The sequence below is a fragment of the Sorex araneus genome, chromosome 3, assembly GCF_027595985.1.
Source record: "Sorex araneus isolate mSorAra2 chromosome 3, mSorAra2.pri, whole genome shotgun sequence".
Taxonomy (NCBI): domain Eukaryota; kingdom Metazoa; phylum Chordata; class Mammalia; order Eulipotyphla; family Soricidae; genus Sorex; species Sorex araneus.
The window spans coordinates 205,743,927-205,758,292 of NC_073304.1; the positions used below are offsets into that span (position 1 = coordinate 205,743,927).

The 14,366-nt window shown below is 45.2% G+C and overlaps 1 protein-coding gene across 1 annotated transcript in view; it reads left to right on the forward strand.

The window, feature by feature from the left end:
• Nucleotides 1–14,366, forward strand: part of TEX14 (testis expressed 14, intercellular bridge forming factor) — a 99,924-nt gene that overhangs the window by 45,155 nt on the left and 40,403 nt on the right. The window contains exons 15-20 of the mRNA XM_055132536.1: nucleotides 2,110–2,235; nucleotides 2,389–2,477; nucleotides 4,254–4,523; nucleotides 7,069–7,169; nucleotides 10,619–10,735; nucleotides 13,209–13,275. Of these exons, the coding sequence (XP_054988511.1) occupies nucleotides 2,110–2,235; nucleotides 2,389–2,477; nucleotides 4,254–4,523; nucleotides 7,069–7,169; nucleotides 10,619–10,735; nucleotides 13,209–13,275 (770 nt within the window). The remainder of the gene's footprint in view (nucleotides 1–2,109; nucleotides 2,236–2,388; nucleotides 2,478–4,253; nucleotides 4,524–7,068; nucleotides 7,170–10,618; nucleotides 10,736–13,208; nucleotides 13,276–14,366) is intronic.

Below are 14,366 nucleotides of genomic sequence, written 5' to 3' on the forward strand. Positions count from 1 at the left end.
ATTGCTCTGGGCCAACATTTTTAATATTCTTTGCCACCATATCTCAAGAGTCCCCATAACCTTGAGGCCACTGAATGATCTTCATATACCTAGTAACAAAGAGACTATGAGTGATGAAGAATAGTGATAGAGAGATAACATCTTGCCAGGTTCTGTCCATGGTAAGAAAGAGTTCTGTAATGGAAACTTATTGGTGACATTAAAGGTAAAATGGTTTTCAGGTTAATTAGAAGAGCTCATCAGTTGTCAGAGGAAAGCGTACAGGTCTCCATGTTGTTTTTCCTTTTTTGTTCATTTGTTTTTGATTTTGGGCAACACTAGGTGGTGCTTAGGGTATAGTTCTGGCTCTGTGCCCAGGAATTATTCCTCATTAGGCTCAGAGGATCATAGCGGGTTCTGGAAATCGAACCAGGGTTAGTCATGCAAGGCAAGAGCCCTATCTGCTGTCGGCCCCTTCTCTTCTTTTTTGCCTTTTGAGCAATGGTCCGGAGGCCTGGGGCCTCCACTGTTATTTCTTGACCAGCTGGACCCTTGATTCAATGCAAAGGCTGAGGATTCAGGGCTGCTTGGGCCCTGTGGTGCTCGGGATGCACAGGCCTCACCTGATGGCGCTGGAGTCTGCCATGTCTGCACAGGGAAATGCTCATAGGACATCGTGGTGCTATGAAAGGAATGTAGGTTGGGCGCAATGCTAGGTATACACCTTCACCTCTGTGCTAGCTCCTGGCCCCATCATATTGTTTTTCTTACGAAAAGAAATGCTTTGTATTCCATTTGGCAGTACTTCAGAAGCCAAACTATTTAGAAACCAATATCCTTTGACATAAGATTCCCTGACTCCAGGGGCAGGAGTGATAGTACAGAGGGTAGGGCATTTGCCTTCCACACGGTCAACCCAGGTTCAATCCCCGGCATCCCATATGGTCCCCCAAGCACTGCCAGGAATAGTTCCTGAGTGCAGAGCCAGGAGTAACCCCTGAGCACTGCTGGGCATGACCCAAAAAAGACAAAAAAATAAAAATCACTGACTCCAGTGCAGGGCTTGGACTATTACTGCCGTAGCTCCGTGATACTTGATTTGCAGCCAGATCAGGGAAACCAAGTGGCTTCAGTCCAGACCACTAGAAGGTGAATACAGGAATACCAGGGATACTAAAAACGTAGGTAAAACAAAATTTCCTTTGCAAGAATTATTTTAAAGTCAGCAAATGTTCTCAAAGATAGACTAGTCTGTCAACTTTATGTTTACTTTTCCGTGGCTAAAGACAGCATTCGAATTAACAGCTTTTAAGTCAACTCTGGAAAATAATGACTTACTGCATCGCCCCCTACTGTTCCCAGCTCATGGTGACTGAGACTTTGCTATTTCCTTCAGATTGGTGTATGTGTACATGAGGGAGAATCAGGAGAATGCCCTGGTATTTTTAGATTAGTGTATTTTACCTTTATAAAGGGAATTCTTGAAGGCCGTCTAGCTGGCATCACAGGGTTTAGCTCTCACATAATTAATAGAAATGAATGGAGTAACATAGCCATAATAGCAAAAGTTAGATTACGGGGTTTAGCTCCCACAAAGAGTAAACAGAAACAAATAAAAAGAGAGTTAAACATTTTTGGCCCAGAGCGATAACACAGGAGGTAAGGCACTTGTCTTGCATGTGGTTGACCCCAGTTCGATCCCCAGCACTGCATATCATCCCTGAGCATCACTAAGAGTGACCTCTGAACACAGCCAGGAGTTGCCTCTGAGCCTGGTATTGAACTTGGACTTCCTGCATACAAGGCGTGCTATCAGCCCATTGAACTGTAAAATGATACATATGTAGGCAGTCTTACATTTTGAATTTTCTTTTTGAAGGGGGTGTTATCATTCGGCAGTGCTAAGGGCTTACTCCTGGCTTTGCAGACAGTATCACTCCTGGCAGGGCTCAGGGGACTGTATGGGATGCCAAGGATCAAACCTGGGTCGGCGTGTACAAGACAAGCACCCTACCCACTGTATTATCTCTCAGCCCCACTACGATTACTCTTAGAATCAAGAAATCTCATTGTTAAAAAAACCTCAAACAATCCGTGGAGATTATTTAACCCAGACCTTTCCTTTCTTAGCCAGGGAAGACCTAGAGAGCCTGGTGCCCGCCCCAAAGTGACACAGCTGAATAGTGCCCTCTTGACCATGCCAATCCGCCCTCAGGGACCTCCAGTTTCCTCCAGACTTGGTCAGGGCTTTACCAGGTGAGGATCCTGTGCCCTCTGGTGGTGAGTAGGAGGCAGTTCAGTTGCAGAAATCCTCTGTGGTGGCTGGTAGACTCAGGGCGGTGTCAGAATCTTGAGCAGCTTACGTTTTTATGCCCATTCTTCTCCCTGCCAAAAACCTGTACAACTTAGGATCGGTATGGAGTCTGTATCTTCTGAACTCTGTAATGCGAAATCAAGAAATCAAGAAGATGATGGAGAGGTATACTTAAAATGGAAAAGTGAGTATAAATTTATGGTTTTGTCTGACAGAATGAAGTTTAAATCATAGTTCTGACCTGGTTAGTATCTCTTAAGTACACAGTGTGTGCTGCAATGTTTTCCCACATTCTTCTGTTATTCTATTAAAAAAGAAAAAAGCAAGGACTTTCTGATTCCCAACTACAAAGGGAAACTTTTTTTCCTTTATAGACTTCACAGGAACTACTCTACTACTTACATATATGTGTGTGTATAAAAATGAGTATTATATCAAAGCACAGAAAAATAGGTATTTAACGCATAACATTTTTTTACAAAAAATTTTATTTTATTAAAGAACCATATTTACAAAGTGATTCATAGTTGAGTTTTAGACGTACAGTGCTCCAACACCAAACCTACCACCTTTGTCAGCTTCCTTCCACCAATGTCCCCGGTTCCCTCCCACTCACCCCTCACCAAGACCCCCAGCCTGCCATCCTGACAGGCACTTTTCTTGTTTGTTTGTTTGTTTGTTTGTTTGTTTGTTTGGAAGCCACACCCAGTTGTGTCTAGGGCTTACTCTTGGCTCTGTGCTCAGGAATCACTCCTGGCTGGCTCACGGGACCATGTGGGATGCCAGGGATCAAACCTGGGTTGGCCGTGTGCAAGGCAAATGCCCTATCTGTTGTACTGTCACTCTGCCCAGACAGGCACATTTTTAACATTGATTGTTTTCAGTGTTGTTGATTTTGTGGTTTGGATATTCAGCTGTGCCACTCTTTTAACCACTGATATATCCATTTATACTGTCAGTCTACCCAAATTCCCTTGACCCCTGCCTCTCATAATATAACATTATTCAAGTAGAGATCATGCAGTGCTACTTTTATATATTCTGGGAGCATTACCCCCTTTTTTTTTTTTTTTTTTTTTGCTTTTTGGTTCACACCTGGCGATCCACAGGGGTTACTCCTGGTTCTACGCTCAGGAATTACTCCTGGCGGTGCTCAGGGGACTATATGGGATGCTGGGATTCGAACCTGGGTCAGCCGCGTGCAAGGCAAATGCCCTACTCGCTGTGCTATCGCTCCAGTCCCCAGCATTACCCTTTTATGTCACTTTTACCTTGTAAATTTATTTTTTATTTTAATTTTTTTTTCTTTTTGGGTCACACCCAGCAATGCTCAGGGGTTACTCCTGGCTTTGCACTCAGGAATTACTCCTGGCAGTGCTTGGGGGACCATATGGGATGCCGGGGATCGAACCCGGGTCGGCCGCGTGCAAGGCAAACGCCCTACCCGCTGTGCTATCGCTCCGGCCCATTACCTTGTAAATTTAAAGGGTATAATGACTACATTTCTTAATGCCAGTGCTATAGAATATTTGGAATGAAATTTCTTAATGCCAGTGCTATAGAATATTTGGAATGAAAACACCCACGTAGATACACACTTCTAAAATATAAACTCAGAGCCTTAAAGACTTAAAAAATCTCAAATAGATTCCTTTCCATATATCTCTCTTGTCTGGAGCTTCAGAATTCACTTTCTTGTAAAAGCTTCACATCAAGAAGATCCATTCTGCTTTAGAATTCAGCTTATCTAAGTTCAGTTTTTGAGGCTATAATCTTATCTTGAATTCTGCACTTCTCTTGATCTGTCTTCAGTTCTCTCCTCTCCTCCCCTCCAGGCAAGATAAGTATGATGCAGTTCTAAACAAGGCAGTTATGCAATTTCAAGTCTTCTAAGAATTGAAAGCTTTTGTTACTAGTCTTCACATGCTGTTTTTAACATTTTGCTTTCTTTTTTATCCAGTGGAGGTGAAAGAAATGGCAGAAAAAGCAGCTGCTGGGCAGCTGGTGGCACCTCCTTGGCACCCTCAGATTAGTTTGAACTTAGAGATTGAAAATGAAAATGATCCTGATCCTCTGCCACAGCTCCCAGTTAGGGACCCTGAGATAGCAGATTGTCAGCCAGCTTTCGAGTGTCCCAGGAAGAGTGGAAATGGCAAGTATAACAAAACAGACAGCAGTGACCCCAACAGCAACTGGCATGGCAGACGACCTGGACCTGGCAACTTGGCTAGTAAGTTCAGTTGGAGAAATCGGGATAGAGGTGAGCTCTGTCAAGTTCCCAGCTCTCAAAAACAAGTCAACCTCAGACTGAGGACGTGGCTCAATAAATAACTGAGCATGTGCCTCGCGTGTTCGAGACCTTGGTTCAATCCAAGGCTTTGCACACAAAACCGGAATGCTTCTTTGCTTAATTTTCTCTCCTTACTCATCTGCGTGGAACCCTGGATTTCCAGGAAAAAGCAGCATGCCCATTTGATATATTGTCCTTCCTACAGATAAAGAAATCCACACCTGGTGATCAGGGGAAACTGTGCTACCAGAAATTCCTAACTTTTTTTCTGACTGGAGCAGACCTGTCAGTCCAATGAAAGTAGAATCATTTTTATGTCCTGATCCTAGGCTTGGGTCCAACATGGCAAGGAGTAGCGTCATCTGTACCTGAAGGCAATGTCTACTTTCTGCTTCTCATTTCTTTGCCTTGTATTTAAGCCAGAAAAATCCTACCAACTCCTAGAGAGTCTATGCCAAAAGATTCTTAGGGACAAAGGACATTTACTATCACTATTAGAGATTTGTAGACTGAAACTGAAGGCTATATATAGGTAGCACTCTCATCCCGTTGTTCATCAGTTTGCTCAAGCGGGCACCAGTAATGTCTCCATTGTGAGACTTGTTACTGTTTTTTGGCATATCGAATATGCCACGGGGAGCTTGCCAGGCTCTGCCGTGTGGGTGGGATACTCTTGCTAGCTTGCTGGGCTTTCCGAGAGAAACAGAGGACTTGAACCTGGGTCGGCCACATACAAGGCAAACGCCTTCCACTGTGCTATTGCTCCAATCGAAAGGCTAGACAAAATTTTAGTGAAGCAAAATATTTTTATTTAGTTTATTTAGAGAAATGTGAAGAGGGGGAAGAGAAAGAGAAAATACATATTAAAGACAGAACACAGGCTTCTCCACAGTGGAAAGTGGAAAAAACCTGAAGGCTACATATTTCTGCCCAAGTAAATTGCTTGCAACCAGGGCATGAAATAGGAAATAACAATTGCCCTCACGTCACAGAAAGGTACATCTAAATCATCATTTATCTTAGGTAGAAAATGTGTGTGTTTTGTTTGCTTTTTTTGTTTGTTGCTGGGATTAAGAGTCTTTCCCTTGTCAAGCATCACTCCTAAATGTGGCATAAGGGTGAAGTGGAACCTGAGAGATCACTCAGTGGGCTCTAGTGCATGCATTATATGCCAGAAGCCCTAGTTCAGTATCCAGCACTGCACGGTCTCCTGAGCATTTCCGGGAGTGACCTCTTAGTAGGCTGGGAGTGGCCACTGAGTACCATTGGTGTGTTCCCAAAACCAAAATAATGTTTTTTTCTTTTTGGGTCAACCCGGCAATGCACACAGTGGTTACTCCAGGCTCTGAGCTCAGGAATGACTCCTGGCAGTGCTCGGGGGGCCATAGGGGATGTTTGGAATCGAACCTGGGTCACCGTGTGCAAGGCAAATGCCCTGCCCACTGCGCTATCACTCCAGCCCCCCAAAATAATTTGTTTTTATAAAAAATATTTTATTGAATCACCGTGAAAAAAAATTATAAAGTTTTCAGGTTTAAGTCACAGTCAAATACTGATTAAACCCCCATCCCTTCACCAGTGCACATGTTCCACCACCAAGAACCCCAATACACCCCCCTCCCACCCCACCCACCACCTAAGTAGCTAATGATATTCCCTTTATTCTCTGTATACTTTGAATACATTCCATATTTCCATATAGAACTCACTATTATTGTTTGGAAATTTTCTCCAACAATCAGGCCTGCTGAATAGGCATCATCTAATAATTTCTCTTCATTGCTGAGAGTGAAGACTCTGAGTCCGCGTTTTGGGTTTCTAATATTTTAGCTCAGTTCACAGTCAAAATGCATGACTGCAAGAAGCCGCTCTGGTGCCAAAATGGGTTAGGAGACCTCAGGATCACAGTCAATAGGCGCGGAGGGTCTGCTTCTCGTGCCGCGGCTCCGGATCATCTCTGGGCTGAAGGCGTGCCGGTAACGCCCCCTGTCCCAGGACCACCTACAGGCTACGTCACTAAAGAAAGTCCTACCTCCAGGTTGAGGGGTCTTAGAGGGTGGCTCTCACCACGTGGATGCTGCCGCTGCTGCCATTTTCGCTCAGAAAAACGGGGCAGAGAGGGAAAATCCCTCCCCGGGCTGCACGAGGTTGTAGCTCAGTTCACAGTCAAAAATGCATGGCTGCAAGAAGCTGCTCTGGTGCCAAAATGGGTTAGGAGACCTCAGGATCACAGTCTTTAAGAGCGGAGGGTCTGTTTCTTGTGCCACGGCTCCGGATCCCCAAAATATTTTTTTAAAAAGTGATCCAGAGCTGTGTTCTAGGGCTGCACAAAACTAAAGAGTCTCCACACTTTGGACAGAACCTGAACTTATTCTGTGGAACACTGGCTGAATCACACACCTCTTCCCTCATAGCATCCTTGCCCCTTCCATGCCATTTGAATATTTCTCAATGACTTTGGCCCTGGTTATGTTACAATCAATAGGTTTCAGGCTCCTGCCCTTGAGAACGAATGAGAAGGTAGAGCCAAGAGAAGTCTCTCAAGCAAATTGTGATGCATCTGTGATCAGCGAGAAATCTCATGGTGTAAGTAATACCTCCTGGAGAGGCAAGTTCAACCCAAAGATTGAGTTGTTATATATCAGGACATGGAAACAATACTGATAGTGTTCTGTTCCTTCCTTTTCTTTTCTTTTCTTTTCTTTCTTTCTTTCTTTTTTTTTTTTTGCTTTTTGGGTCACACCTGGCGATGCACAGGGGTTACTCCTGGCTCTGCACTCAGGAATTACCACTGGCTGTGCTCAGGGGAACATATGGGATGCTGGGATTTGAACCCGGGTCGGCCGCGTGCAAGGCAAATGCCCTACCCGCTGTGCTATCTCTCCAGCCCCTTTCTTTCTTTTTTTTTTTTTTTGCCTACACCCAGTGGTGCTCAGAGGTTACTCCCGGCTCTGCACTCAGGAATCACTCTTGGCAGGCCCAGGGAACCATATGGGATGCCAGGGATCCAACCTAGGTCAGCTGCATACAAGGCAAGTGCCCTACCCACTGTACCATCACTCTGCCCCCAATGGTGCTTCTTTTCTGTTGGAGCAAAAGCCCTCATGACTCTGATATGAGTGAAGAAATAATTCCTCCCTGCCTAGTACTGTTGAATCAGCTCAGCCTAATCAAGTTGAGCTTGAGAGAACACAGACATGTCAGGTTCAACTCCGGCTTTTAAGCTTCCCATCCAAGTGGATAGACAGACCAGTAGATACTCAGGCTTGTGGTCCAGCAGGTAACTGGGTCTCACTGGAGCAGGAGTTAAAATGAGAGTTCTTCACTTGGAATATCCTCAAAGACCCACAGCCATCTCGCACCCACTGGGAGCTCATCTGACAACTGTGCCTCAGCAGGATTTGCAGGCTCCAGGAATTTTCTCACATTTGCATTGAGGTTCAGCCTTGCTTTAGAAGTTAAATACATTCTTCCACATGCAACTCTGCCACATGCCACATGACTTCAAACAGGAACCAGGAACCAAAAGTTCCCATTAAAAGGATATTAAAAGATTGAAGCACTGTATGGGCCAGAGAAATAGTTCAGGGATTAAGGCACTTGTCTTGGGTGCAGCTGATTAAGGCACTTACCTTGCATGCAGCTGACTCTAGTTGGATCCCTGGCACAATAGGGTACCCTGAATACCACTGGGGAGACCCCAAGACCAGCCCCCTCAAAAAGAGAAAAAGGGGGTGGGCCAGAGCGATAGTACAATAGGTAGGGCTCTTGCCTTGCACACGGCTTGACCCAGGTTCAATCTTCAGTGACATGAAAAAAAGTACTTTTGAGGGGACCGTATGGGATGCCAAGGATTGAATCCAGATTGGCCATCTACAAGGCAAACGCTCACTGCATATGGTTCCCCCAGCACTGCCAGGAGTGACTCTTGAACATCACTCCTGGTGATGTTCAGAGAACTATATGGGATGCTGGGGAATGAACCTGGTTCGACCTTGTGCAGTTAGGGCCAGAGTTAGTACAGTGGATAAAGCACTTGTCTTGCATGCTTTGGGTTTGAGCCCCAGGAATGCATATGGTCCTCAGAGCCCTGCCAGGAGTGATTCTCTGAACACAGGGTCCAGGAGTAAGCTCTGAGCACTGCCGGGTGTGCCCTCTTCCCAAGAAATATATAGAGACAGATATGCAGCAATATAAAAATGCAATTGTGATAATATGTGAAGTCTTTCAAAGATCATATTGTATTTGACCATAACACAAATGTCTCGTGGGACTGTTCATCCTGTTTTTCTCATGTGAGAACAGAAAGCAGGGCCCATTAAGCATACTGACCCTAGCTGGAGAAGCAGGTTGTCAGGAGGGTGGGGAAGATAAGCCAGGCCATCAGAGAAAGAAGTTTCAATTTGATATGCAGGTAAAATCGAGCTAAGAGCACAGGAAGAGGAAGTGTGTGGCAGAAGCAGTGGTCTGGGAAATAAACCACAAAACCTTTGCAAAGGGATGATTGAAAGTGAGGACAGGAGCCAGTGTTCTGGCCATGTGATAATTGAGGCCTGAATATAGAGAAACAAGCAGGAGAAAGGTGGGGTGGGATGAAGATGCTGAGGAAAAAGCTGTTACTTTCGAATTCTTGATTTTTTTCTTTGATTATTGAAGTTGCATTGATATTTTCACTTTTTATTTATAGGGCCACACCCTACATTGCTTGGCCTACAGGACACAAGGGCCACACACCTAGGAGAGGTGGAATAAGCTCAGGGGATTTTTACATGTTAGGCATGTGCTCTGCCCTTGAGCCTACTGCCTGGCCCTTCATTGAGATTTTTTTAATTATTAATTTATTAATTTATTTATTTCTGGACTTACCATGCAGTGCTCAGGGGTTACTCTTGCTCTGCACTCAGGATGGGATGCTGGGGAATGCTGGCGGTGCTCAGGAGACCTTATGGGATGCTGGGGAATGAACCTGGATTGGCCTCTTGCAAGACAAGTGCGTTGCCCACTGCACTATACCTCTAGCCCCTGCATTGTGGTATTTTATTTTATTATTATTTTTATTTTATTTATTTATTTATTTATTTATTTATTTTTTGCTTTTCGGGTCAGACCCGGCGATGCACAGGGGTCACTCCTGGCTCTGCACTCAGGAAACCATATGGGATGCTGGTAATTGAACCTGGGTCGGTCGCATGCAAGGCAAACACCCTACCCGCTATGCTCTCGCTCCAGCCCCACATTGTGGTATTTTAAATCCTGTTTTTTCACTGGAAAAACCCTATTTCATTTTGTTTTTTGGTTGGGGGCACACCTGGCAGTGCTCAGGGCCTATTCCTGGCTCTGCATTCAGGAATTATTCCTGGCAGTGTATAGGGGACCATATGGGATGCTAGGGATTGTACCTGGTCCAATAATGTACAAGGCCATATACAGTTTAAAGAAACTGTAAATCACTGGGACAGGAGAAATAGTATAGGAGTTAAGGTACTTGCCTTGCATGCCACTGACTCTTTTGATTCCTAGCACTGCTTATGGTCCCCCAGCACTGCCAGCAGTGACTCCTGAGCCTAAAGCTAGGAATATCATCCTGAATATCACCAGAGGTGACCCCGCCCCTGGTAGGAAACCCACAGGACTCCCCAGTTCTGAGCAGCTCAGCATGCTTATCTGGAAGATGGTACCGGCACATGGGCTGTGCCCTTGACAATCAGGGTGTTTACATGTACTCTCCACTTGTTGTCTAGGGCCCTTCTCTGTTCTGAGAATTTCTGAGCAGAAAGGCTGTTGATCTGGCTCGTACCAGACTCCCAACCCATGGGGCAGATAAGTCTCCGAGGCTCAGGGCTGTCCTCCCTGAATACAGGCTCTGGGCCATCCTCAGTTTGCTCAGGAAGTCAGGGGGTTCAAGTAGGCAGGGAGGGACCTCTCAGGGGGGAGCGTGACTGTGGGTAACGCTGTTACTGACACTGACTCTTGCTGGAAAGCGCTTTTCTCACGGTGAACACCTACTTAAAAGTGATTTCCTATGTTATTAATAGGACCCATCTGTGCAGTCATCTCAGTCGCCAGAGTCGTCCGAGGAAATAATGGATTTTTTAACTCCAGAGCATGAATATTTTTACTCTTCAACTGCTCAACAAAACATGGCTCTGGAGGTAAAAATCGCAGCCAGGGTAAAGTATATATTTTTAAGACTTCTCCGTGAATCCTGTAAAGTTGTTTTTATTGAGAAAATTCTATGAACATTAACCTATGCTGGCATGTGTTTGCTTTTTTGGGGGGTGAGACCACACCCTGTGATGCTCAGGGGTTACTCCTGGCTCTGCACTCAGAGATAACTTCTGGCGGTGGCTGAGGAGCTATATGGTATGCCAGCAACCAAACGCGGTTAATCCACATGCAAGGCAAGTGCCTGTACCCATTGTACTATTGCTCCGGCGCAACTGGTACACTTTTGGAAAAAACTGGGAAAAGAATATTTTTTCTTTTGAGAATGAGAGGTCATATAGCACTTTTCTTTCTTTCTTTTATGGTTTTTTGATTATACCTGGCTGTGCTCAGGGCTTACTCCTGGTGGGGCTCTTGGGATCACACCCAGATTGACATGCAAAAGAAATGCTTTGCCCACTGAGCTGGCTCTCTATTTTTCAAAGACCCTTTCTATGTGGCACCTAATTAGCTTCTTCTGTGGGGAAAAGAAATTCTCTTCTATGTAGAGAGCTGGTGATCTGCAGACACAGGGAATTAGCCCTGATCTGCCTGGGAGAGCCAGGGTGTGAGGCAGGCCTTCCGGAGGGCCGTCTCCCACTCCTTTTCCTCCACAGCTGAGTGTTGGCTAATGGTAAAGCACATGCTGTCCGTGTCTGAGGCCCCAGGTTCTACCCCTGGTACTGCACAAGTAAAGTATTGTTTTCCTTTGTCTGTGCCCCTGAAAACTCAGAGCTTTTCTTGGTTGTTGGTTGTTTTGCCACACCTGACAGCGCTTAGTGACCACCCCTGGTGTGGGCCTTGGGGCTCACTCAGGATAGTGTCAGAGATTGAACTGGGGCTCCTGCATGCAAAAATGTGCTCTAGCCCTCTAGCCTTGTGGACACTCTCTTAGCACCGAGTTTTCCAGTTTTGTTTGTCTTACTTTGGGGCCAGGATACTCCCACTTGTGCTCAGGGGATACTCTCACTTGGTGCTCAGGAGTTGATCCTAGTGGTGCTTAGGGAGCCATGAGGTTCTAGGGGTCGAACCCAGGCCTACATGCAAAGCATAAGTTTCAGCCTGTTAAATTATCTCTCTAGACCCAGTTTTCCTTTTTGTTTTTATAATTGTTTTGGTTTTTTTGGGGAGGTTACACCCAACAGTGCTCAGGGTTTACTCCTGACCCTGTGCTCAGGGATCCTCCTGGCAGGACTTGGGGACCATATGAGGTGCTGGGGACTGATATGGGATGGACTGCATGCCAAGCAAATGCCTTACCCTCTGTACTATTTCACTGGCCCCGGTTTTCCACCTTTGTAAGTTAATTTCTGTTTGTTTTTTGGGCCAAGCCTGGCAGTGCTCTGGGGTTACTCCTGGCTCGGCACACAGATATTACTCCTGGCAATGCCCAGGGGGTCATATAGAGTGCCAGGGATCAAACACAGGTCAACTGGGTGCAAGGCATGTTCCTTACTATCTTGGTACTATCTCTCTGGCCTCTAGTAAGTTCTTAATGTCTTCAAAGCAGTTGTCTTCTATAAAAGATTCAGGGACTGAAGAGATGAAGAGCTGCACAGATGCTTTCAAGGGTGGGTCTGGGTTCCACCCCTGATACCACATGGTCCCCTGAGAGCACCTGGGAGCAAACGCTGAGCACTTCTGGATGTGGCCTAATATGCCCCTCTCTGCTAAATAAAATATAATAGCAGGAACCTTAAGGAGCTTTTCCAGTCTTGTGTTATTAGAATTTTTTTGTTTGTCAGCGGGACTTAATATCTCTACATTCTCAGCAATGGAGAGCCATCAAATGCTTCCTTGACAGTGGGACTGTCTTTTCTTTTTTTGGGGGAAACCCTAGCAACAATAGTGAGTTATGTGTTGAAACATGGACTGTAACCAAGATAAAGCGTAAACGAAGTGAAACTTATCACTTACAAGGGCGGGGACTGGGGGGGCGAGGGGGGGCGGGAGGGGGCGGGAGGTATAATGGGGTGGTTGGTGATGGAATATGGGCACGGGTGAAGGGAAGGGTGTTTGAGTACTGTATAACTGACATAATCCTGAGAACTATGTAACCCTCCACATGGTGATTCAATAAAATTTAAATTAAAAAAAAAAAGAAGTTTTTTGTTTGTGTCAGGGTGGAACTATGGGCTTCATATCTTTGAAACATGCACTAAATCCTGGATCCCAAAGTTTTAATGTTTTACAAACATGAAGGACGGGCCAGAGAGCTAGCTAGGAGGGCTGAAGTGAATGTTTTGCATGTTGGGATCCCCAGTTTCACTCCCCTAGTACTGCATGATCCTGGGAGTAGCCTCCAAGCATTGCTGGGTGTGTCTCAAAAGGGAAAATAAAAAAGGGCATGAAGGAGTTCTTGACCGTTTGATGACATGCGTATCTCCAGTGAACCTCTTTTCTCTGTTCTATCTTTTCTAGACCTCAAGTCCCATAGAAGAGAGCTTTAAAGGAACACAGGATGCAGCTGCCCAGACTCAAGCTTCTGGTAATAAACCACTGGGGCAGACTCCCCTGCACTGCTTCTGTCTTTGTATTGATCACAGATGTTTATCACTAGAACAGTTCTGCGTGACCCCATCTGACCTTACAGTGCAGATGAGAAGCCAAGACTCCAGGGATTTCCCCTCGTTAGAAACAGTCCCCTCCCCCTCGGAGTTTATCCACTCATCATATTACTGTACTTCCCCTCGCATTCTTAGAGTATGTGATAGTGATGACTTCATTTCCCCCTCTAGTCTTTCATGAGATTTCAGGTTCCTTGTTGGGATTTTCTGGCTAGCATCTTAGCAAAGAGGTGTTTTTTTCCCTTTTTTATGGGGTGGGGCCACGCTGGCGATGCTCCAGGATTACTCCTGGTTCTACACTCAGGGATCACTCCTGGCATTGCTCCAGAGATTGTACAGGGTGCCAGGGATTGAATTAGGGTTGACTACATGCAAGGCAAGTGCTTTATCAGCTGTACTATTTCTCTGGCCCCTTAGCAAAGAGTTAATAATGACTAACAGTACTGAATCAACATTCTAATCTTAGGGAGCTTTGGATTCTATATAACTTTGCAACTGTTTTCTTATTTGTGTGTTTTTATATGGAAAGTTTATATAGAATTAGCAGCCACAGTGTAGCACAAGATAAAATATATGAAACACTCTGATAGACACAGTTTTAAAACTGCACACAATGGGGTTTGGGAGATAGTACAGCGGGTAGGGCGTTTACCTTGCATGCAGTTGACCCAGGTTCAATCCCTGGCATCCCATATGGTCCCCCAAACACCTCCAGGAGTAATTCCTGAGTGCGGAATTACAGTGAGCATCACCGGGTGTGACCCAAAAAAAGCCAAAAGAAAGAAAAAAAAAACACTGTAAACTGAGGGGTTTGAGAGATAGCTCAAAGACTAGTGTGCATACTTTGCATGCCAGAGATCCAGATTTTATCCCTGGCATCATATGGTGAACACTATTGGAAGTAACCCTCAGAGCACTGATCTGTCAATAGTTTCCAAGCACGGCCAAGTATGACCTGAAAACCAAAATAAAAATGAAAGAAAAAATGAAAGAAAAATGAAAAAAAACCTTT